Below are 22,549 nucleotides of genomic sequence, written 5' to 3'. Positions count from 1 at the left end.
CTCTAGCCTGGGCGGCAGAGCGAGACTCCGTCTCAAAAAAAAAAAAAAAAAAAAAAAAAAAAAAATTTATTCATTGAAGACAGGAAAGTAAATAGGATAACATAAAAGGTTAATAGAATAACATTGGCCTTCATATTCCCAAGATTGTATTTCCCATTTGGCTATATTAGCACAGAGACTAGATTAACAAGAAACTGCTTAGGGCTTGTATGATGTGGTTTTTAAAATGCTTGAGACAAGTCCGTGACTGTTTAGAAACCTGTGTGCTGAATTTTTTATTACAATTAGGTCTTCTCCTTTAGTACCAATTTTTTTGACTTGTAATCTATATATAGTAGAATGCTTTGAGCATACAGAGATGCATGGAAGTGTAATGTTTTTACGTATTGTGCTTATCACATGGTCAGTAATGACCAAATGCTGGTTAATGTCTAATACACTTTATGAATTATCCAACTTTGAGCATTTCAGTTGCAAAGCCAATAGCTGTTTTGCTTAGCTTAGCACTTTTCCACAATGACTTTAAGTCAAACACTGGTGAGGATATGTTGCTTGCCCCAATATCCAAACAGAAACAAAAATGAATATGATGTCATTTCAAAATATATAATGTTCATGTATGACAGGGATGACCACAGCCTTTTCACCCACAAAGAGCACACAGCACATATATGGTTCTGTAAAGAGTGTGGCAGTGAGAGTATCAGCCACCTCTGGAAAGCTGGGGACCACTAAGTACAGATTTCAGTTGAAGTGCCTGGAGAAACAGTCCTCATCATGTTGCCCTTTCTGGTCTGGAGGAAGTGGCTAGACATCATTGGTCCTTTCTTCACTCAAACCCCACCCCCGGTTGGTCCCAGCACGTTCTTTTTCTTAAGTCTCTCCATCACCCCAATTAGGGTCCTAATCCATTCTTGCAGCCTGGAAGTTTCATTCTGGAGTCATTCGTAAGTAAGTCCCAGAAAATGCAACATGTGTGCCTAACTTCATTGGTAGTTTCCAAACCTTGAGTTTAATCAGGGTTCTGGAATATACCTAGAACAGCATGCACACCTCAAGCAAAAGTTATATAATGAAACACTTTGCCACTTTGAAAAAGTAAGATTTTGAAATTTATATTCTTGCTTGAAAAATGTACTGGGGCTTCGGTTTAGGGCTCAAGAATGCTTAACTCTGCCCCATCCCCGCCAGATATCTGCCATCTGCTAAAAAAGTCACCAGGCAGGCTGCAAACACCAAGGACCTTGCTCTGCATGGAAAACTGAATTGATATTTTCTTAAGCAGCTATATTTACTTTTATGTTTATTTATCAAGAGCAAAGAATGTAAGCATTGTTAAGTGCACAGAAGGGTTTCCAAATTTGAGATAAACCAATCCAACACTAACCATTCAAAATACAGGTGGATGGGCAGAAAAAAGAAACAGAACTTTCTAAAATGTATGGGGCCACATAACTCATATTTCACACAGCAAAAATTTCATAGGAGTCTTTGGAACATTTTACTAAAAATGTATAAACTTGCTAAAGCTGATTTCTTGTTAATGGAGGCCGACTAAGACTTCATATTTAGCCCTGAATCATATATATGTGTGTGTGTCTTTCTCAAAAAACTAAAAATAAAACTACTATATGATCCAACAATCTCACTACTGGGTAGTTTTCCAAAGTAAAGAAAATCAGTATATTAAAGGAATACTTGCACCACCGTGTTTATTGCTGCACAAGTCACAATAGCTAAGATATGGAATCAATCTAAATGTTCATCAACAAATAAATGGTTAAAATGTGATATATATATATATATATATATATATACATACACACACACACATATACACACAAAATTGATTATTATTTAGCCATAAAAGAGTATAAAATCCTGTCATTTCTGGCAACATTGCTGCAAAAGCAAGTAGGGCTTTAGTTCGTCCCCCTCCTGTGGAGTCTGCACTCTGGATTCATGCCCTTCCCTGAGTTCTGGCCAGATTTCTCAATGGGTTCAAATTGTTACAAAGTTCAGCTGGAGGTTTCCTTCTCCCTGTAGCCTTTTCCCAGTGCCTCTGGCAGCCCTCCTAAAGGACCCCTGTGAGGCAAGGCGGAAATTGCTTACTGGGGGGCCCAGCAAGCTCACAGGGCTTTTCCCACTGCTTCCTCTACCCTTCCTCTACCCCTGTATTTTGCTAGCAGGGGTACTGTGCTTACAATGAAAATGGCTTGGGTACGGTTCCATAAAGTAGTAGGGATACAGGGAACCAAGTTACAATTGGCAACATTAAATTCACGCAGACAATGAGGGCAAGAGATAGTGTACAGACCAAATGTGTTAATACCCATGTAATTTTATTTGAATATTGACATAAGTGACACCCACCCACCACCTTAAACACACACATATAAATGAAGTCTGCAATAACATCCTTTTGTCTTATTGACAGCAAGTATGGCCATGCTACTATATGACTGTATTTGTGGTGTTCTGGCTGTGAACAGTGTACTCTGTGAGTGTGTGTGTGTGTGTGTGTGTGTAAGACAGGGAGGGGGAGGGGAGAGAGAGAGAGATACAGAGATACCGAGACGAATGGAAATTCTGTGCATTACTGATTGACACACCACTGCCCTCACCTATGGATGTCTGTTCCAATTCCATATGCTCTGTTGTGTTCCTCTGTGAAGAAAGTAGTGCAGTGGTGCTTGTGATAATTCCTCAGAAAAGTGAAAGAACCTGGCCTCTTATATCCTCATTTGCCCTCTTCTTCTCCCCTCTGTATCTTCTCACCTCTCCTGCCCATTCTTACCTCTCTAATATTTCTTCTCCCAGCTCTCACTTGGAGCAGAATCACAGCATGAGCCCAGTTTCTTAAAGACAGCGATTAGGTTCCCCTTTGAGCCTCTGAGCCACGAGCCTGCCTGGTAACGTGGAGAAAACTTTATAGTGGGTGAGAGCATCCCTATGATCAGGCATGTCCCAGAATCCCCGAGTCTAGCCTTCAGAATCCTCTGGGCATAAGCATGGACTCGAGGGTCATTAAGTCTTAGTAAGTCTCTATTCCTCTTTACTGCATCTGCCGAGAAACACCATGCTAGGTATAACTCCTTAGCTTAGGGGAGCAGATGTGTTATGAAATGAGGGGGAAGGAAACTATCCTGAAGAGAGAACAATCTGTTTGGGGGATGATGTTAATTCAGCTTCCCTCAGGAGCCGTGAAAACATTGATTTTGTACCATTAAGTCTTCACAATGTGACCATGAAACTGTTCTCAGCAACTTTTCTGTTTTAATATATTTGTGTAAATCCTGATGTAGTTTCACAACTGTTACAATTGAGGCTTCAAAAGATGAAGGAGAAGACATCTCAAGTAGACAAATTAGACTCTGTGGCACAACTCTTTATTGGCAGTGTGCATGCCTGCAGATAATGGCAGCAGCTATCTTCCAACCCAGCAAGATTCTCCTTCTCAGTCTATAACTAATGGTGAATAGATACAGTATTTGGAGAGAGGCTTCCATGTGTTTCAGCTCTTTTGGCAGAAACTGAAAAAAATTCCACACTTTCTTCTGATAAAACATATTATATTGTCCCTTCCAGCCAGAGCAGAAGTAGTGTTTCCTGAGAGGCTCCCTTCCTGAATGACGATAGTATAGACCTCATAATACTACCAGGACATGCTACAGAGCCTGGTTTTCCTGACTATAGTTAGAAATAGACTGAGGGAAAATTGAGTACATTAGACAATTAGTTGCTATTTTTTGCCTCCTAGTTCAGACTATTTTGAGTCGTTAGCACAGAAATAGTAATGCTGTCTGTGGTCGAAGAGACATACTGGTTTGATCTGCCATGTTCTTGTGTTCATTACTTCTCTTTTGATTAACAAGAAAGTAACTCCCTAGCTTCCTGGTTCTCCCTCATTGTGTCCATCTTCCTTATTGTATCCACATTTATCTACCCAAATCAAGTCTGACTCTATCCAATTTCTGCTTAAAATTCCTTCCCTTGAACCCTACATTCTCCATTGTATACTACAGACTTTACGTAATAAAGGGCAAACACCATTGTTGCCAAGAACATTGTTGCCAAAGTCCTTCACTCAATATTCAATCACACATATATATATGATTCAGGGCTAAATATGAAGGCTTAGTCCACTTTATATATATATACACATGTATATATATATGAGAAAAAATGAGAAAAAAATACATATCCATATATATTATATATTATGTTATATATTATATATCCATATATAAATATATATATTATATATATATGGATGTAATCCTTTTAGATATATGTGAAATACTCCTGTGTGTGTATTAAAATATAGAATACCAGACCTTAAAATGACCATAGAGAGTTTTTACTCCAGCGTTCTCATTTTCTCAATAAGAAAACTGAGATACAAACAGTCAGTTAGTATTTAGTATATAAATAAAAATGAATGTAGTCTCATCACCCAAAGTATAATGTGTTCCAAAGGGACAAGAAGCCTGATCACACTAGTAGGTTAAGGATAAAGGTGTATTATCAGTATTTCCTGCCAATTATGCTTTTGAATACATAATTGAGCACCTACTATGTACTAATAATACACTTCCCATTTCTTCTGGTTACACATGGTAGGGAGAAAACCTCTATTAGGCATTGATTGTCTCTCACTAAAAGACACATGTCATTTTGCGAAGTGTGCCCCCTTAGCATCAGAGGCAAGAGGGCTCAGATTGGTTAGGGGAAAGAAAATTGAACTTTCAAACCCACAAACCCCAGGGGAACAGAGTGACCAAGTACCACTTACATTGGGCCTCCTGACTGGGGAAAAATAAACACCTCAAAGCAATACTGAAGTGCTTGCCTGGCATCTCCATATTTACTCCACTTAGAGAATGATTAGTGTCAACAGATGACTTTTGTGGGTGAAACATGCTTCTTCACCAAAGACAGTACATTGTTCATTAAGTTACAATAAGCCAAACCTTAGATATAAAGGAAATTTCCAGCTGACAAATGGATCTTGCTAAAGGATTTTCTATCCAGCAACATAGCCAGAGTGAAGGGAGCAATTCTTTATGGAATGCAGGCACTTCTGAATACTGTTACCACATCATCTTTGGGCTGGATGCTCACAAAACTCTGGCTGCCATGTTAGTGAAATGTGCATGCAGGTACAAGTAGTATCTGCTATTCAGTGGCTGTTCAACTGGCTGTGGCAAGGTCTTGAATGGCAGTGTGAGTGAAATTGATACTTACTCAATAAGCAATGGGAAGCCATGAAGGATTATGACAATGAGAGCAATGTGATCAAAGTGGAGCCTTAGGAAGATTCATCTTGCAGTAGAACATAAAATGGATTTAGAATAGGGAGACCAGTAGAGAAGTGAGGTGGCAGTGGCCACAGTCCTGGTGAGAGGCAACACAAATCAAGTTAGCAGTAGTTGCAGGAAGAGTGAGGAGAGCACAGGTAGCTATAAGCTTTCTTCCAGAAAGTGGGATGGGAAATTCACCCTGTGAATGCTGCTCCATACTCCCTCCTCTTTGGAGTGTAAATAAGAGCCCTACATTCAGTTGCAGGATGAATTTAGATGCACATCAGCCTGGAGCTCAGTTCTTCCTCCAGAGGCTTATTTTTTCCCTCCATACAGAGCTTAGTGTCGTCTGGCACATTTTCATTCCCAGAGCATAATGTCCAGGCCTATGAGTTTGCCTAGTCATTCCTGATTCATTTATCTCATCAATGTTTAAGTGACTATTAAGTGCAAGACATAGTTCTTCTATCCACTTAGAACAAATTTTCCCCAACCTCTGCCTGTCAAAAGTCTATTCCTGCCCTTGTTATGTATAGCAAAGACCTATTTCATTGATTATCAGAAAAGAATGAATAAAGTTAAAATGTGGAAAGCCTAGTGATCTAAAGATAGGTAACATGTTTTTGCTTCCTAGTGGTTCAAGGTTCAAATACAGGATGTTTCCATGCACGTTTTCAGGCATGCATAATAATGGTTAGTGTTTTCCTAAAGATTATAATCCCTGTATGACAAGTCAGAAATTCAGGCACCCAGGTGTTGTAAAATCTTGAGTGACATTTTGTCCTCTTAATCTGCCACCCTTGGCTGTGTGTGCTTAATGCCAGCTGAAACCCCAGCCTACAGGATACATTGTCTTTTGCCATTTTACTCATTCCAGTGAAATCTATTTAAATGCTGTAATTAAGCAATTCATTTTTATATTTAAGCAAGTGCTGTCAGTATATGTCTCTTCAATTGTTTTAGCCAGTTCTGTGGTATTGACTTTAGATCATCTGAATACCCTAATGATGAGTTCATTTGTTAATAGAAGAGTTTCTCTTCTGAACTTAGGCAATCGATGCAATTTACCAATACATGCTGCTAAGTCAGAGTATGGCTGTGTCTCACAGAACAATCATGTGAAAAAAAAATAAATCCAAAACAAAACAAAGAAACACAAAACCAATGCAATTAATTGTTTTTCTGTCTTTTTCCATGTTGTTGTATATCCAGTTATTTGAAATTATCTGAACGATTGGCTTTTCCCTTTTGATTAAGAAATGTAAAAACCCAGTTTGGATGTATCTGCTAGTAGAATGTAAGGAAAATGCATATGAAATAGAAATGCAAAAGGAATATAGAACAATACTAATAAAATCACACTTTATGCTTGACTGACAGTATTATTATTGATTATGGAAAAAAGCAATACCTGAGTCCACTGCCACAATATCTCTAGGCCATCCAAATGTTCACTTTGACAGTCTCAACATACAGGAAACATAGTGCATTAGATTTGTTTTCTGTAAAAGGAGGGGGATAATGTCATAAGTTTGACTGTAACTGTTCAGAGCATGCTTCTTATAACCCCCAAAAGATTCTCTACATTTTCTATAAATATGGTATACATGTCTATTGGACTAGAATAACAATTAATGGAGTATAATCTCTGGGACAGAATTACCTTGCTAAAGAATTTTGAAGAAGTGTTATCATTATATAGAAAACAGCTGGCAAGTTTTCTAAGCATCTTTTATGTCACATTTTATCCCTAAGGAAATATGATATCGTGTATGCCATGTGGATGGGACTCAAGAGATAGCAACAGTCTTTCCTTCCTTCTAAGGAAATATGATATCGTGTATGCCATGTGGATGGGACTCAAGAGATAGCAACAGTCTTTCCTTCCTTTGTTCTTTCTACCTATTTTTTTAATAGCGCTATATTATATGGTTTATGTAACCATATAATATATAGATGGTTCCTGGGTTACCTGAGCTTTAGTGCAGCACAAGGATTATCTATATAAAAAAAGACGGGGTTCTTATTTTTAGGAACATAGGTTTAGCGAGTGAGCAACTCTGAGCCTGTCTGTAGCCACATCCTCCCTCCAAAGGAAATAAATTTGCTGATAATGAGAGAGGAGTCATCTCAGAAATGCTCCTTGGAATCAGAGAAGTTCCTTTTTCCTTGCATTTAATTTCTCAAGCTACCCCATGACAGAGGTGGCCCAGGTAGAATAGGAGCTTCAGGGCTTCCTCATCCTCAGGGTCCAACGTTAATAAGAAGTAAAGAGCCTCTGACGGAGTGAAGTGTGGAAGGAGGGGCTACTGAAGGAGAGATCAGCTGGAAAATACGGAATCATCCTAGGCTTCCTTGGAAACACAGAGAGAGAGAAAAGAGAGAAAGACAAATAGAGAAAAAGAGAGGTCTGTAGAATCTAAACATATCAAAGTCTTCTGTGAATAGCACTTTCCAGACAGAAGCATTCTATTCACTCCAGAACCACTACTGATATGGAGAGTAGAAGATAGTGGTTCCTATAATCCTCATTGGAATAACTGTGTAGGTTTCATACCACAACGTGGCCTCTACTCAGCCCATAAACTATCTGGCTGTAAAAATCTACGCATGAACACCTGTGTAGAAAGCAGTCACAATCAAGATGCACTGCATTTACATATCATGTCGCAGCTTCCAGAGCACTGTTGTCAATGTTGGCTACTCACAACCACCCTTGCTGTAGAAAAGGCAGGAATTATTATCTTCATTTTTAAAATGAAGAAACTGATGCTCAGAGGTGTTTAGTACTTGCCAATAGGGTAAGTGGCAAAGCTGGGACTAGAACCCAGGTTTTTAACATTTCTGGCATAGCACTCTCTCCACGCTAGCCTATTACCTCACATCACACCATACTGGAGTACATTCTCTAACATTTTAATTTCTTTTATTGTTTTTTCTTATACTAGAGCTTCCTCAATTGTGAGATAAGTATCATGATAGGGAACCATGGCAAAAAAAAATAAGGAGAATATAGGTTTTTAAAAGCATATAGACGTTGTAAATTAAAGCAACATAACTGTTAACTCTCCAGCCTCCATTTTCCAATCAGTTTAAATTACTTTAATGTATGTTTTTAAACTTAAAATTAGCTGCAATCCCGATATGTAACTGTCTTGATGTTTGGTGAATTGTGCTATGTCATTTCCTTTTAATTTTCCTCCTTTTGCAGTGTGTCTCACATTCTGGCATGTGTATCTGGAACTTGCGATTGTCTTCTTATGTCCCATCATTTCAAAAGAGAAATTATCTCTGTGTATCTTGTAGAATAATTCACGTATCATTTGCACATAAATAATTCACTTAACATTTTTTCTTCAAAGTCTCTTAATGTAATAATTCCTCATAGCATGCCTAAAACAACATCAAATTACAGTGAAAGCAAAGTAACAAATTGCGAGCTTTTTCTCATATGGCAAGGTTCTCTGCCATCATTTACTCCACCGTCATTTACTTGCCATCATTTACTTGAAAGATTCAAGGTGATGAGCACACAAGAGGATGACATGAGGACATCTGACTAGAGCTGTTGGGACATCAGAATAATAGCAAGTTAATTTCCAAAGAAAGGAGAACCTCTCAGTATAGACATTTTCGATCAATAGCCAGGCAACCCAGAAAAAATAATTTAAAGGAAGTTATTTTCCTATGTTGGCTCTGTAAAAAGATGACTGTTTCAAAGAAACTGGCCTCAAACATGATCATCTTCCTCCTGATCAGAGAAAAATAACTGGGTCTAATTGGCAGTTCCAAAGCATAGAGCAGAAAGGGTATTTTCAAAAAACATGCCTCCAAATCAAAGGGAGGTTGAGCAATGTCACTTTGATTTTTCCCTCTTCCTGTCTCCTGCCAGTGGCAAGCTCATCCTATCACATCCAGCATGCTTTAAAAGGAAACCACTTGAACACAGCACCCATTACTTTGTGATAACCTAAGTCTTCTAGAACAGACTTATCTGGAGTCTAAGGGACTGAAAAAAGTGGATTCATGTGATTTCCACAGTGATACATGTCTTCAGCCTACTGCTATATCTTATTGCAAACCAGCCAGACTTGGGAGAGAAAAGGGTGTTTTAAAAAAAAGGCAGATGTGAGTGTGCATGTGTGTACAGACTGGGTCCTACTGCTGTAGGAAAGGTGTGTGCCAGTCCCCACTTCTTGCCAGCACCTCCTCTCTCTTTGTTCTTCTGACATGGGACAATCTGCAAGATGAGTGAGGTTCGCATCCTCTGTACATGGACTGCAAATGAACAGGTTTTCATATCCAAGATACATGTGACAGATGAGTTGGGCCAGCCAGACACATATTTCTTGTTTTCTCATTTTCACCTCTTACCTCATTCCTTAGCTTTTTTCCTATTCTAGCACTTGCCAAAATTCAACCTCAGGCACAGATGGTGAGAAAATGATTTTTGCCTACCAAGCCAAAGAAAGTGCCCAAATATTAATGGTTATTTATCTAGAAACAGAACCTGAGACTTAATATATGGAAGCATGGATTTCCAGCACAACATCTAAACTTTGGAAGTGTTTTATTCCGTTGTTATGCATAGAGGGTTTCAGTGTATCGAATATCACTTGTCACCCAGAATGTCAAGTCCAGAGTTAGATTACATGTTGTCTCTGCTAAAACTGCTTGCCTCTGTATTCTAATTTACAGCAGTATTCTCTTCTCTCTTCTCTGTAGCCCTTACCCACCTCCAAGATTCACAAATATAAAGGTCCCCAAACAGATACTTTTGTAAAGGATCTGAACAACCCTGAGGTTGTCAAATGGCTGCTTCAATGCTCTTTTTATCAAATGTAACGTCTGTAGCCTGAAAAAGTCTACGGGAGTACAAGTTTGGTTCTGATTACATAATTATGCTACAGAAATATGAAAAAAAATCATCACTGAAACCCTCCAGGTGCTTAAACAGTTTGATAGACTGTAGCCACTCTGCCATCAGCACCCCCAGCTGTGTTGCTTAGCAACATTTTAATTCCAGAAGAATCGAAGGAGATGAAATCCCTGTGGAGAAGGAAACAGAAATAAGAGGGCTGTTGACAGATGATCTGAGTTGTTTCTTCTAATATACTGTGAAGATCACTAGCTCTTTTCATGAATGATAAATGGACTGTACACAGATCAATGAGTTCAGTGCTAAACTGGAACCAGGCTCCATGTCTAAAGCAATGCAGGCCGAGAGGCCCAGAGATTTCCTCATTTCTATGATTTGTGTGTATTTTCTTAAATGATCCACGGGAGGAAATTGATCTCAGTATTCAGTCATTCCTTGTCCTTTTGTGGTATCGGCTAATAAAAATGATTTTGGAAATGGACACTTGACTTTCTATCATGGTGGAAGTGTGGCCAGGTGTCAGCAGCAGTGCTAGGGTGAGCAGTTCCCTACCACAAATCTAAAAATCCAGGATATGCCCATGACCATTCTGTCTGCATCTGTTTCCCCAACCTGTCAGTACAACCCAATCAGGTCCAAACAGGGTAAGATTAGAGTGAAAGGTGGGAAGAGAAGGACCCTAGTTGTGCACCCAGAAGTCCACTTTTATGGTCCCTAATGAACTTTCTAGGCAGCCTTCACAAGGCCTGCCTGTATTGGAAAGCTGCACTTGGACAGGTAACCGTGTTTCCCAGGAGAAGAAAATTGCTTTCTGAGTCTCTAGTCTGCTTATCTACAGCACCCTGTTTCGGTTAGCTCCTTATGTTTCTGAAGAGCATTTTATATTGCTTATTGTTTTGGTAGCTAGTTGCAATGATTATGCCTGCTAATATTGTCTAATTGCATTTTTTCTTCTGTTTACAGGCTGTTGAAAAGGCAAAACCTAGGAATAATCCTGTGAAGTAAGTTATTATTTTTATTAGTTGCAAATGTTAATTTTAATGGACTCATGCATGTGAAAAAATAAGGTCATAAAAGGACCTTGGATTTTGAGTTAATCTCTATTCATGACAATTTAAAGACAAAAACAAAACAAGCCAAAAAAAATCCTCCAATGAGCAGAGACCAGCTTATATTTTTTCCTGTGTTCCTGATGAAGAAATGCCCCAAGTTGTACCCAGTTTACATAAATTAATATGTGCAATCCATGAACAGCTGCCAAATTCTATTATAATCATATTCAATACATAGTACTTCAAGCCTTTGGGTTTTGCACATGCTAAAAAGATGACATTTTTAATTGCAAACCTTGGACCTATGACAGAGACATAAATGACTGAAAGTGTGCCAAGTGATTTCCAGCCACGTGGGGAAGTTTGGCACCTTGGCATCAAGGCCTCAATACTCAGTTAATGAAAAGCTCATAAAGTATACTTAACCAAAGGCTTTTCTTTTTTGTTTTAGCTAACAGAAAGCAACTCCCAAGGCATTTTATGAGATACTCTTAAATCATAAACAAGCTACACAGACCTCCTTTAAATAGTACATCTTAGACATCCCTGTCTCTTCCAGAAGGGTGACTTTCAAATTAAGAAGGATGACTGTCTTGTCATTTGGGTTTGTAACATCTGATTGCAGTGTTACAATGCATGCTAGCCCTGCCAGCTCTGTGGCTGAGGGAGGACTTTCTCTATTTGCTGGGTTATTATAGGTCTGGTAATATCACATCTCGAGGAACTATGTGTTATTTATTTCGGCTGACTTCCATTATAGTTGGTACCAAATACAGAAATGGAGAGTACATTGATTTTTAAGTTTCTGGGAGAATGGATCAGCTAATGCTAATGACAAGAAGCCTGCTTATGTTTTGTATAATAAAATAACTAACTTTTCCAGGGCACCAGGGTAGCATTTAGCATACCATTAAATCCAAGCCCTAGTACGTTTTTCCAAAAGGTGTTGTGTACTTTGCTTTTAAGTTTCATTTTTCTTAGGCCAATGAGTATTTCCTATCAGGCTCTGTAACATCTAGAGGGATATCCATAGTCTGGAGATATATTATGATGTAGTCCTGTGGAAGTATTGGTAGTAGCTGAGGTTTTGTCAAATAGTGCAGTTGGTGTTGAAATCTTCTCTGCAGCCTGATTTCTTTTCCATCCGAATGCCCTAAAGGCTCCTCCACTGTAAGCCTGTGGCTGGCAAGCTCGGAGAATTAGAGGTGGTGCTAATGAGGCCAGGGTCAGGGCTTTTGTCCCTGGGTGGACGATTAGTGATCTTCTTTCCTGCAGTTCAACTGCACTCCTCCCTCCAGTCCGCCTGCATGCAGATGTGTGCCCCAGGTCACAAGGCATGGGGCTAGGGCTGGAGGAATGTAAATCGAGGCCCTCAATGGCAAATGTCTCCAAGCTCCAGCCCTCCCAATAGGAAGTGATTCCCAAGCTGTATTTTTGCATGCATAGAATGGCCCATTGGCAGTGTTTGGGGTTGCATTTAATTCTATTCTAATGGCCTAGAAGCGGGACCTGTTTTCTCTTTGCTCCTTTTGAGAATTTGACCCTACAGTAATTGTATTTTTATGAGTTCTTATTAATTCACAGTGCAGACTCTATCTAATGTCTAGCTTTCTGAGGAATGTTATAAAAAGAAGGAAGGGAAACTAGAAGAGTCACAGGATTATTGAGTTTTGTGCTTTAAATATATTTGAAAATCCGCTTAGTAATAAACCTAAGTCACAACCAACTGGTAGGTGTTTAGAATTGTCTTCTAATTAAATAAGATACTGTTCTCAGGATGAGTTTGGGTTCATGATACCAAACTCAGCACTTGAAGAAGGAGACCTCCTCAGGACCTCAGCTCAGAAACCAAAACTCCACAGCAGGGTTCAGTTGCTCTGCCTGACAGGAGAACACAGTCAAAGTTTTTAAAAAGTTTTATATATAATGGTCCTTTTGCCATTTCTGACGACATCAAAGCACCCCTCCCGAGGAAATCTCAACTGCACAACCCTACTATGCCCCAATCAGCAGGAAGCAGTTAGAGCAGTTGTCCGCCAACCTCCCCAACAGCACTTGGGTTTTCCTGTTGAGGAGGGGACTAAGAGACAGGACTAGCTGGATTTCCTAGGCCGATTAAGAATTCCTAAGCCTAGTTGGGGAAGGTGACCACACCCTCCTTTAAACATGGGGCTTCTAACTCAGCTCACACCTGACCAATCAGGTAGTAAAGAGAGCTCACTAAAATACCAATTAGGCTAAAAGCAGGAGGTAAAGAAATAATCAAATCATCTATTGCCTGAGAGCACAGGGGGAGGCACAACGATCAGGATATAAACCCAGGCATTCGAGCCGGATCGGGCAACCCCCTTTGGGTCCCCTCCCATTGTATGGGAGCTCTATTTTCACTCTATAAAATCTTGCAACTGCACACTCTTCTGATCCGTGTTTGTTCCTGCTTGAGCTGAGCTTTTGCTCACCATCCACCACTGCTGAATGCTGCCATTGCAGACCCGCCCTTGACTTCCACCCCTCCAGATCTGGCAGGGTGTCTACTGCGCTCCTGATTCAGGGAGGCGCCCATTGCCACTCCCAATCGGGCTAAAGGCTTGCCATTGTTCCTGAACAGTTAAGTGCCTGGGTTCGTCCTAATCAAGTTGAACACTAGTCGCTGGGTTCCATGGTTCTTCCATGACCCACAGTTTCGAATAGAGCTATTGCACTCACCACATGGCCCAAGGTTCCATTCCTTGGAATCCATGAGGCCAAGAACCCCAGGTCAGAGAACAAAAGGCCTGCCCCATCTTGGGAGTGGCCACCACTATCTTGGGAGCTCGAGGAACAAAGCCCCTCCCCCGCCCCCGGTAACACTAGAGAATTTCAGTTACACACAATGCACTGGAACCCCAAATAGAGTAAATGTTCAATACAGGTTTTCTGAATGAATAAGTAAACAAATTGGACATATCCCAGAAAACAGGGATTCTTCCAGGAAAATAGGTTTATTTCAGGAACCTAGTCTGCAGGCTTGATAAGGCTGGTGGCACTCTTCTAGTAGAGTGTCACCATCATGTCAAAATATAGTACATCATGTGTATGGTAACTAACCAAGTGGTCCTGTCCCTGTTATTCTTGACTCATGCCACATGGAAAAATGTTCCTCCATTGCTCTGGCTATTTCTAGCTGTTTTGTTTCTGACCAGTTCCTTGTTTGATCTCGTATCAAGAAATAACATTTGATTGTCTTTTTGAGAATACAATGAAAATTGTGTACAGTTTTACTGGAAAACAGAGGCCCAATGACATCATTTACAATTCAAGTATGAACACAAATTGGTAAATACGAACATGTGTGTGGTTTCATATAGCCCTTTGGTGTAGAGTTTGGCAAATGGTTGAAAAAAAATCAAAAGAAGAACATTTCTTGACATGTGCAAATTTTATGAAATTCAAATTTCAGTAAGTATAAATAAAGTTTTATTGGAACACAGCCACACTCATTAATTTCCATATTGTCTGTGACTGCTTTTGTGTTACAATGGCAGAGTTGAGTAGTTGTGACATAAAATGTATGTAGCCTACAAAGCTGTACACTTTTACCATCTGGCCCCTTATAGAAAGTTTGTGGACTCCTGTTCTAGTTGGTGAGGTAGAAAAAAGCATTAAGCTTTTTTGTGATGCTGAAGGTTAAACTATGAATCCTTTCTCCTTTGGCCTTTAAAACAATAAGTAGATATTTACTGAGCCCTTATTGTGTGTTTAGGACTTTCTAGGGTTGATGTGCCACTTAATTCTCATCCAGAGCAAACAGACTCGCTCTTCACTCACTACCTTTGAAAATCATATGGATATGAGATCCATTGACAGGGCATTGATGCCTCAGAAACCAGTGAACATATAGAACACATATCTAGAGCATACTGCTAGTCTTCCAAACAGTGTGTAGATGGATTTATAGACCAGGTCATATGAATTTTCTAAAATTCTGTCACTTCCACATCTAACTAAGGTTAAATTAGCTTTCAGTTATGGTGATGGTAAATAAACTCATTAGTACATGGCTAATAAGTTTCTAAAAGTTTCGCTTCCCTCCCCCTATTTCTTAACCACTTATTCAATTTATTTTTAATATTTTCATGGTTGTAAGCTACTTCTTTCATTGCCATAGGGAGACTCTGATATACAGTATTATGCTCCATTTAAAAAAGAAATTAAATATATGCCTAGTCAATGTAAGCACATAATGTACCTGGATACACTAATGCCATTTCCTTGAAACATTAAATATTACCTCTGAAGGTAAGATTCAAACATGAATGTTCTTAAGATCAGTGATCAGGACAAGAGAAATCTGGTGTATTTCTCACTATAGTGGAACCCTACTGGTATCAGAGTTTGATTAGTATGTTCAAATTATAGCTCTTTAATGTGTCAGAAAGGCTTTCACTTGCATTTTAATGCTCTGCAGCAGTCATCTCCAAGATTTCATTGTGACAGTAAGGCCTGAGAGATGTACAGATTTCTTCCACCATATGTGACTTATCACATATATTTTTTTTCAAAAACACATTTCTGTTATTAAGACATATGTGATAGTACATTTCTGAAAATGTGAATTGCTTTTGGCTAAAAGCCATGCACTAATAAGTTGAGTTGAATCTAACCAAGGTTGACATCTGTTACCAAAAGAGAGAGAGAAAGAAACAGAGAGAGCATGCACACACTGTTGTCAACCATAAAATTCTTCCCTGCTTTTACACTTTAACAACATTAAACAATGTGATGGTTGTCTTTCACAATTCAGGATCAGAATCCATTCTGCGTAGGAAATTACAGTTTTTTTACGACCTGGTTCATTATAGATATGTTGCTTTCATTAGTGAAAATGACAAATAGCCATAAAAATTTTCCTGACTATGATATTTGCACATTATTCATTTATTCACCTGATGAATATTTATTTAGGTTCTACAACATTCTGGGAACTGTGATATATGCTGAGGGAATTAAAAGTAATTCTGAGATAGGTCCTACCCTTGAGGAGTTTAGAGTCCAGCAGAAAAGATAAAATCGGTTTGTAAAAAATTAAGCACAAGATATATAGGGAGAGAAATGTTTGTTAAGTGGGGAACAGATAAATTACAGGGAGGCTCTAAGAACAAAAAATGCTTCTAGTTAACACCGTCAAAGATAGAAGAGACAATGGGGGAGGAGAAAACATTTGCACCAGAATTTTAAGGACTGCTGATTTGCAACACTGGTGCTGGCAAGGGAAAGCAAGGAGCCCAGGATGCCTGATGGGGTGCAGGCAGTGAAAGACCAGGTTGGAAACCAAGGCTGAATAGAAATGGTAGCTTAGGGCCCTCAGAGCTTATCGAGATGAAAGAGATTCACATGGTAGAGTCAAATGGTATTAAAGAGCTTTTCACTTGGTTCTGAATGTGAATTATCAATCAGTCCGTCCCCTAATTATTAAACACAAAGAGTTGATAGACCAGAGTTCTAGTCTTAAATCTGATATTAGTTTGTAGTATGAAATTGCATGTGTCACCTCCTTGTTATAGGCCTCAGCTAGATTATTTATATGGACATTCCACTTCTTTAAAAAAGCCAAAGCCTGGAAGTCTGTTTTATGATTATACTCATTTTAGAACAATATTAGCCCTGTTAGTTCGATGTAGATTCATGCATGCACATAAATTATATATATATGTGTGTGTGCGTTTGTGTGTGTGTGTGTAATGCATCTATATTTAACTCCACACACACACACGTGCACAAACACATAATGCCTTTCCCCACCATTTTCACCTTTTACATTTGTGGAATAAAGGACAAGAAGCCACATCATTAGAGTTTATCTTAGATAGAAAATAAGTGTGGCTCCAAAGACACTGGGTAAAGCCTTTGAAATGGCCCCCTCAGATCAAAGGTAATTTTGCATGTGGAGTCCATATCTCTTATGATGTTCTTGTATATATGCACATCACAGACATGCAGAATGTCAGTCAGTTAAGTCACCATTCTGAATGATAAGACAGTGGAATCTGATTTGTGTTCTGCCAAACAAGTTTTGTGGGATTGTCTCCTTTAGACAAAAGGCTCCGGCACCAAGAAGTTTTGGCATCTTCTATCATATCCCTTTCCTGGAGCATCACTGTGCACATTCACATAATGTAGGCTCAGAGAAAGAGTTCTGTTTAGCTTTGTCTTACCTAAGGATTCCCAAATGTGTTTGACCAGAGGATATCTTTGTCTGGCAGGGCAAATGTTTCATGAAACACAGAATTGAGTGTTATTGCTAACAATAAAGTGGCTTCATTCCATTTAAAAATGTTTGATTCCACATTTGTTGGCAAGATCACAGAGAAAAGGGAACACTTATACACTGCTGGTGGGAGTGTAAATTCGTTCAGCTATTGTGGAAAGTAATGTGGCAAATCCTTAAAGAACTTAAAACAGAATCACTATTCGACCCAACAATCCCATTTTTGGGTATATAACCAAAGGAATATAAATCATTCTACCATAGAGACATATGTATGCGTGTTTATGTTCATTGCAGCACTATTGACAATAACAAATACATGGAATCAACCTAAATCCCCATCCATGGAAGACTGGGTAAAGAAAATATGGTGTATATACACCATGGAATACTATGCAGCCATAAAAATGAATGAAATTATGTAGTTTGCAACAACATGGATGGAGCTGGAGGCCATTATCCTAAGCAAAGTAATGCAGGAACAGAAAACCAAATACCGCATAATGTTTTTAAATTTTACTTCAAGTTCCGGGATACACGTGGAGAACGTGCAGGTTTGTTACATAGGTATACGTGTGCCATGGTCATTTGCTGCACATATTGACCCATCCTCTAGGTTCCCTCCCCTCGCCCTCCACCCCCCATCAGGCCCTGGTGTGTGTGTTCCCCTCCCTGTGTCCATGTGTTCTCATTGTTCAACTCCCACTTATGAGTGAGAACATGAATACTGCATGTTTTTAGTGGGAGCTAAACAACGAGAACAATGGACAGTACGAAAGGAACTACAGACACCTGGGCCTATTTCAGGTTGGAGGGTGGGAGGAGGGAAAGGATTAGAAAAAACTACCTACCAGATACTATGCTTATTACCTGAGTGATGAAATAATCTGTAAACCCAACCCCCATTACATGCAGTTTACCTATATAACAAACCTGCACATGTACCCCTGAACCTAAAATAAAAGTTTTCTAAAAAAAGAAAATGAATTGATTGTAAATGCTTAGATTTATTTCTGGGTTCTCTATTCTGTGTCATTCTTCTGTGTGGCTCCTATGTCTCTTTTACAATGTGTTACTGTAAGTTATTTTTATGAATTGTAAATGCCCTGAGACACAGTCCTCAATGAGTGTATAGGAAATTTTGGGGTGGGTTCCACTGAGTGAGATACATGAAGCTAAGTAGTCCCCAGTGAACTTCCTCAGATCAGTGGGCAAAATGCCCAGTCCACTCATTTCAGGATAATGAGGCACCCTCAACAATGTGCTTCCTACGTCCTCCCCAAACCTCTAGTCAATCCCTAACTGGCTCTAGGCAATTTAAGGACAATTAATGGAAAGATACCAATAACATCTCTCTCTAAACAGCTGCATAAAATCAATTGGGTTCTTTCTGTTGTTCAGATAGACACAATTGGATGCAACAGGTTCCAGCAATCATCCTCACAGCTAATGAAATTTGCACAAATTTCTGGACACCTTCCTTTTCATTGGTATTTGCATTTGTACCATCTAGGCAATCTCAGAAGAGAAAACTGAGACCCAAAGAGCAACTGCCCAGAGCCCCAAGTTTCCAGGAACTCTTCAGTTTTTACCAACTCCCTCTGAGGACACACATGTCCACTTTCAATGCCTAGAAATGTGTTATTGGTTTTTTCAGTTGTATTATATAACTTTATTTCACAATTTATTTTCTTAGAACATGACACCAAATGTGTCAAAAATTAATGAATCATCATATTTGCGGGTTCTTTAACAATTATGCCAACTTCAATTATATAAAATTTATATCTGTAAGGATAAGTTTCTTCAAAACTTCAAACACATTAGTTGCCAAATTACCATCACTCATCATTCCAAAAGTTTTATGAGAACCTTTTCTCTTTAGGTGTTAAATTAATACCCTAATAACCATAGGGATAAAATAGAAAGCACCCATTTATTGGTGAATCTGATGGACCTCGACTAAGCTAGCAAATGTGGAATTAAACCATTTTAAAAGAAACTAAACCATGTTACTTTTAGTATCAACGTTCATAAAATACTGCCTGGTCCACGTGTTAGTTTCTAACTCTGTCCTTCTTAGTGTTTGCTGTTTAGACAATAATGGACAACGCTGTTTAATCTGCCCACACAAATCAGCTCAGTTTCGGGTACATAAGAGTTACACCTAGAATTTTACTTCAATATTGCCATGTAGTGATCTTTCAGTAGTCAAAAATTTAGAATCACATAGCTAACCTGCTAGAATTCAAGCAAGCCACACATTTGCTCTTTTAACAAACAATAATGATGTCCCTACTATGTGCCAGACACAGTTGATAGAGAGATTAGTTAAGTAAGATCTCTACTGTGAGAGTCCCCACACACTGGTAGGGAAAGACAAAGCCATTACACTACAGAATAGGTCGTTTTTGTATGATTGAAGCATGTGCAGCATTGTATGGAGCGGAGATGAAGGAGGGAGCAACTGCTGAGAGTAAGCTCTCCCTATCTCAGCAGGAGTCCCCCAGTGAACAGTGGGGAGAGGCCATTCAAGAGAGCAGAACAACACTTTCAAAAGGCACTAAGAGAAGAAAGCAGATGCTGTGTTGTGAGCAATGTCTGGTACTTAGAGGCAGCTTGGGGCGGGGGGGTATTTTTCACAGTAGCAGAAAATACCAGGTGTGTGAGTTGCAGAATAGAAAAGAAAGGAAAGAGGTGTTGCATGTGCCAGTATACCTAAAGCATCACACTGCCAAATATTAATACTTGGGCCCTACTTTTGGTATTAGGAGGAGAGCAGTGCAGTGTGGGTGAAACTAACAAAGTGCTAGAAAGGATTCTTTTATTCTAGAAAGTTAAAGGTTAGAGTTAGGGAGAGATTATAAGGTGCTCTTTTTAAACTGTTTGCAAATAAACAGACACATCAAATTCTTTCTGATTATATCTAGCTAATCTTTCTCTGTGGACTTTTATGTAAATCTCAGCTCATATAGAGTTCCTGTAAGCGTTCAGCTGTTCCCTTGTGGCTTCATGAACCCTTGATTATTTCTTGCATTTTTCAAAATGTTTGTTTCATACAGTTCCTCTCACATTACTCAAATGTCTAGGCTACACTAAGATATAGTATTTTAGGCATGACACAAAACACTATTATTTTAGCTTCAGTTTCTGAATTCACTTCACAGACATAAAATTTCTTTCTGAATGTGTTTTTGTCAGCCCAAAACATAAGCACAGTAGGGCTATTTTTATTTCTAGGGAAATGATGCATGCCCCCATGGTGACTATACCAGGGCTCCAAACAGTAAATCAGTCCTCTGTCAACCACAGAATGTGTTCAGAGTCAAGAGCCCGAGGTAATAAGTTATTATTCAGTTGACTACTATTTTCAGGGGACTGAGAACTATAGAAATGACTCATTTTGGCCAGGGACTCAAATAGGAAACAAATAGTATCTGCTTTCTGAAAACTTTTGCCTAAATCGACAGGAGTTAACTAGAGAGCCATCATTGGGAAAAAAAAAAAAAAAAGTGAATCATTCTTCCACAGGAAAATGTTTTTATTTGTAGAATTTACAGCATAGGGGTATATTACATGTCATTATAATCCAGTTTTTATATTCACATGTGTTTATATACTCTATATCAGCATACCCTCATGCATCATGGTAATTTAAATCCAAGACAGAATTGTTCCCCTTGTTGGGGCAGGCAGAGGCAGCCATAACTAAAAGAAGGTCTCGAATCTTTCTCTCAATTCTCATTCCTTTTCCAATTTGTTTACTACCTTCTGCACCTCTCAGCACCATACTGTCACAACAAGTGGGTCCCAAGTACTTAGGGAAAGCATTTCAGAAAACTGTTGTGGCTTATATTCCTCCGTGGAAGCCTGGCAAAGGGAGCTCAGGGCAGCCAGAGAGCTCATTCGTACTCATTCATGTTTGCATTATCAAAGGCTGCAGTGTGGTTGCTGGGGATCTGCTAAGAATAGCATCTACATCTAAAATTACAACTTATTCATCTCTCTCACAAGCTGGAGATGTGTGTAACTTCCAACACTGGCTAGGTGAAAGTTTAACTTGACTCAAACCATGTTGCAAGGGTTGAATAGTAAATTAGACATGTTAGAAAACTTGTTTTAAATATATATGTGGATGTGTATATACACTCTCTACATACACATTGTACACTCACATATAATTCAAGCTTCACCTATTTCCAAACAGGGATGTAACATAATTGAAACAAGATTATAGAGGAGAATGTTTTAAAAAAACAGAAGGACCTATTTCCAAACACTACAGAAACAACTGTTTACATATGTGATGGAACTAGAAAAAGCTATGTGTTTTTAAAATCAACACCCAAATGAGGGCCGCCCTACAATGACAGAGCAGAGCACAGCTGTGCCCTTCCTGCAATGATGCTGTTGTGGTGCACAGCCCGTTGGGAGATCCCCTTGGAGAGTGCAGTCAAACCATGCATGAGGTTCTTCTCCTGGTCTTAGTGATAGGTGATAGACTTTTGAATGTGGTTTTCACTTTTAAAAACTAATCTAAGATGGTGATTCAGAGCCATGGATGTTGAAAAGCAGTTGTAAATCAAAGCAGTTAGTGTGGTTCAAAATAAGAATGATTTCCTCTTGCACACAGTGAATGCCTTGAAGAGGAATTTTGCAAGGCTTTGAGCAGGAATAACAATATTGGACCACTGCTGTATACAAAATAGCATATGACATATACACTCTCACTCTCTTTACCCGACTTTATTTTTTCTCTTAAGTAATCATCATTCTCTCTCTCTCTCTCACTCTGTCCCTTTCTCTCTCTCTCCATGTTTTGAAGTGTCACCTCCCACAAGAATATAAGGTTCATACAAGTGAGAATGTTGTTTTAGTCACTACTGTAACCCTAGCATCTCAAATAGTAGCTGTCATGTAACAACAGCTCAGTATCTTGAATGAGTAAGTGTAAGCATCTAAGGATATGACTTTAAAGTTAAACTGTCCTAGTTTAGTTTGAGTATGCGTTTAGTCTTAGAATAAGTATGATTTTGTGCTGCCCTTTGGAAATCATACTGAACTAATT

General features: G+C 39.0%; 1 protein-coding gene across 1 annotated transcript in view; it reads left to right on the top strand.

The window, feature by feature from the left end:
• AFF2 (AF4/FMR2 family member 2) overlaps positions 1-22,549 on the top strand; it is a 504,395-nt gene that overhangs the window by 405,196 nt on the left and 76,650 nt on the right. Inside the window, exon 8 of the mRNA XM_033200831.1 lies at positions 11,146-11,183. Within this exon, the coding sequence (XP_033056722.1) occupies positions 11,146-11,183 (38 nt within the window). The remainder of the gene's footprint in view (positions 1-11,145; positions 11,184-22,549) is intronic.

Source organism: Trachypithecus francoisi, unplaced genomic scaffold (assembly GCF_009764315.1).
Source record: "Trachypithecus francoisi isolate TF-2019V2 unplaced genomic scaffold, Tfra_2.0 Lachesis_group6, whole genome shotgun sequence".
NCBI classification, from domain to species: Eukaryota; Metazoa; Chordata; class Mammalia; order Primates; family Cercopithecidae; genus Trachypithecus; species Trachypithecus francoisi.
The sequence above is the reverse complement of the archived record's forward strand: the minus strand, read 5'-3'. Positions and strand labels throughout refer to the sequence as shown.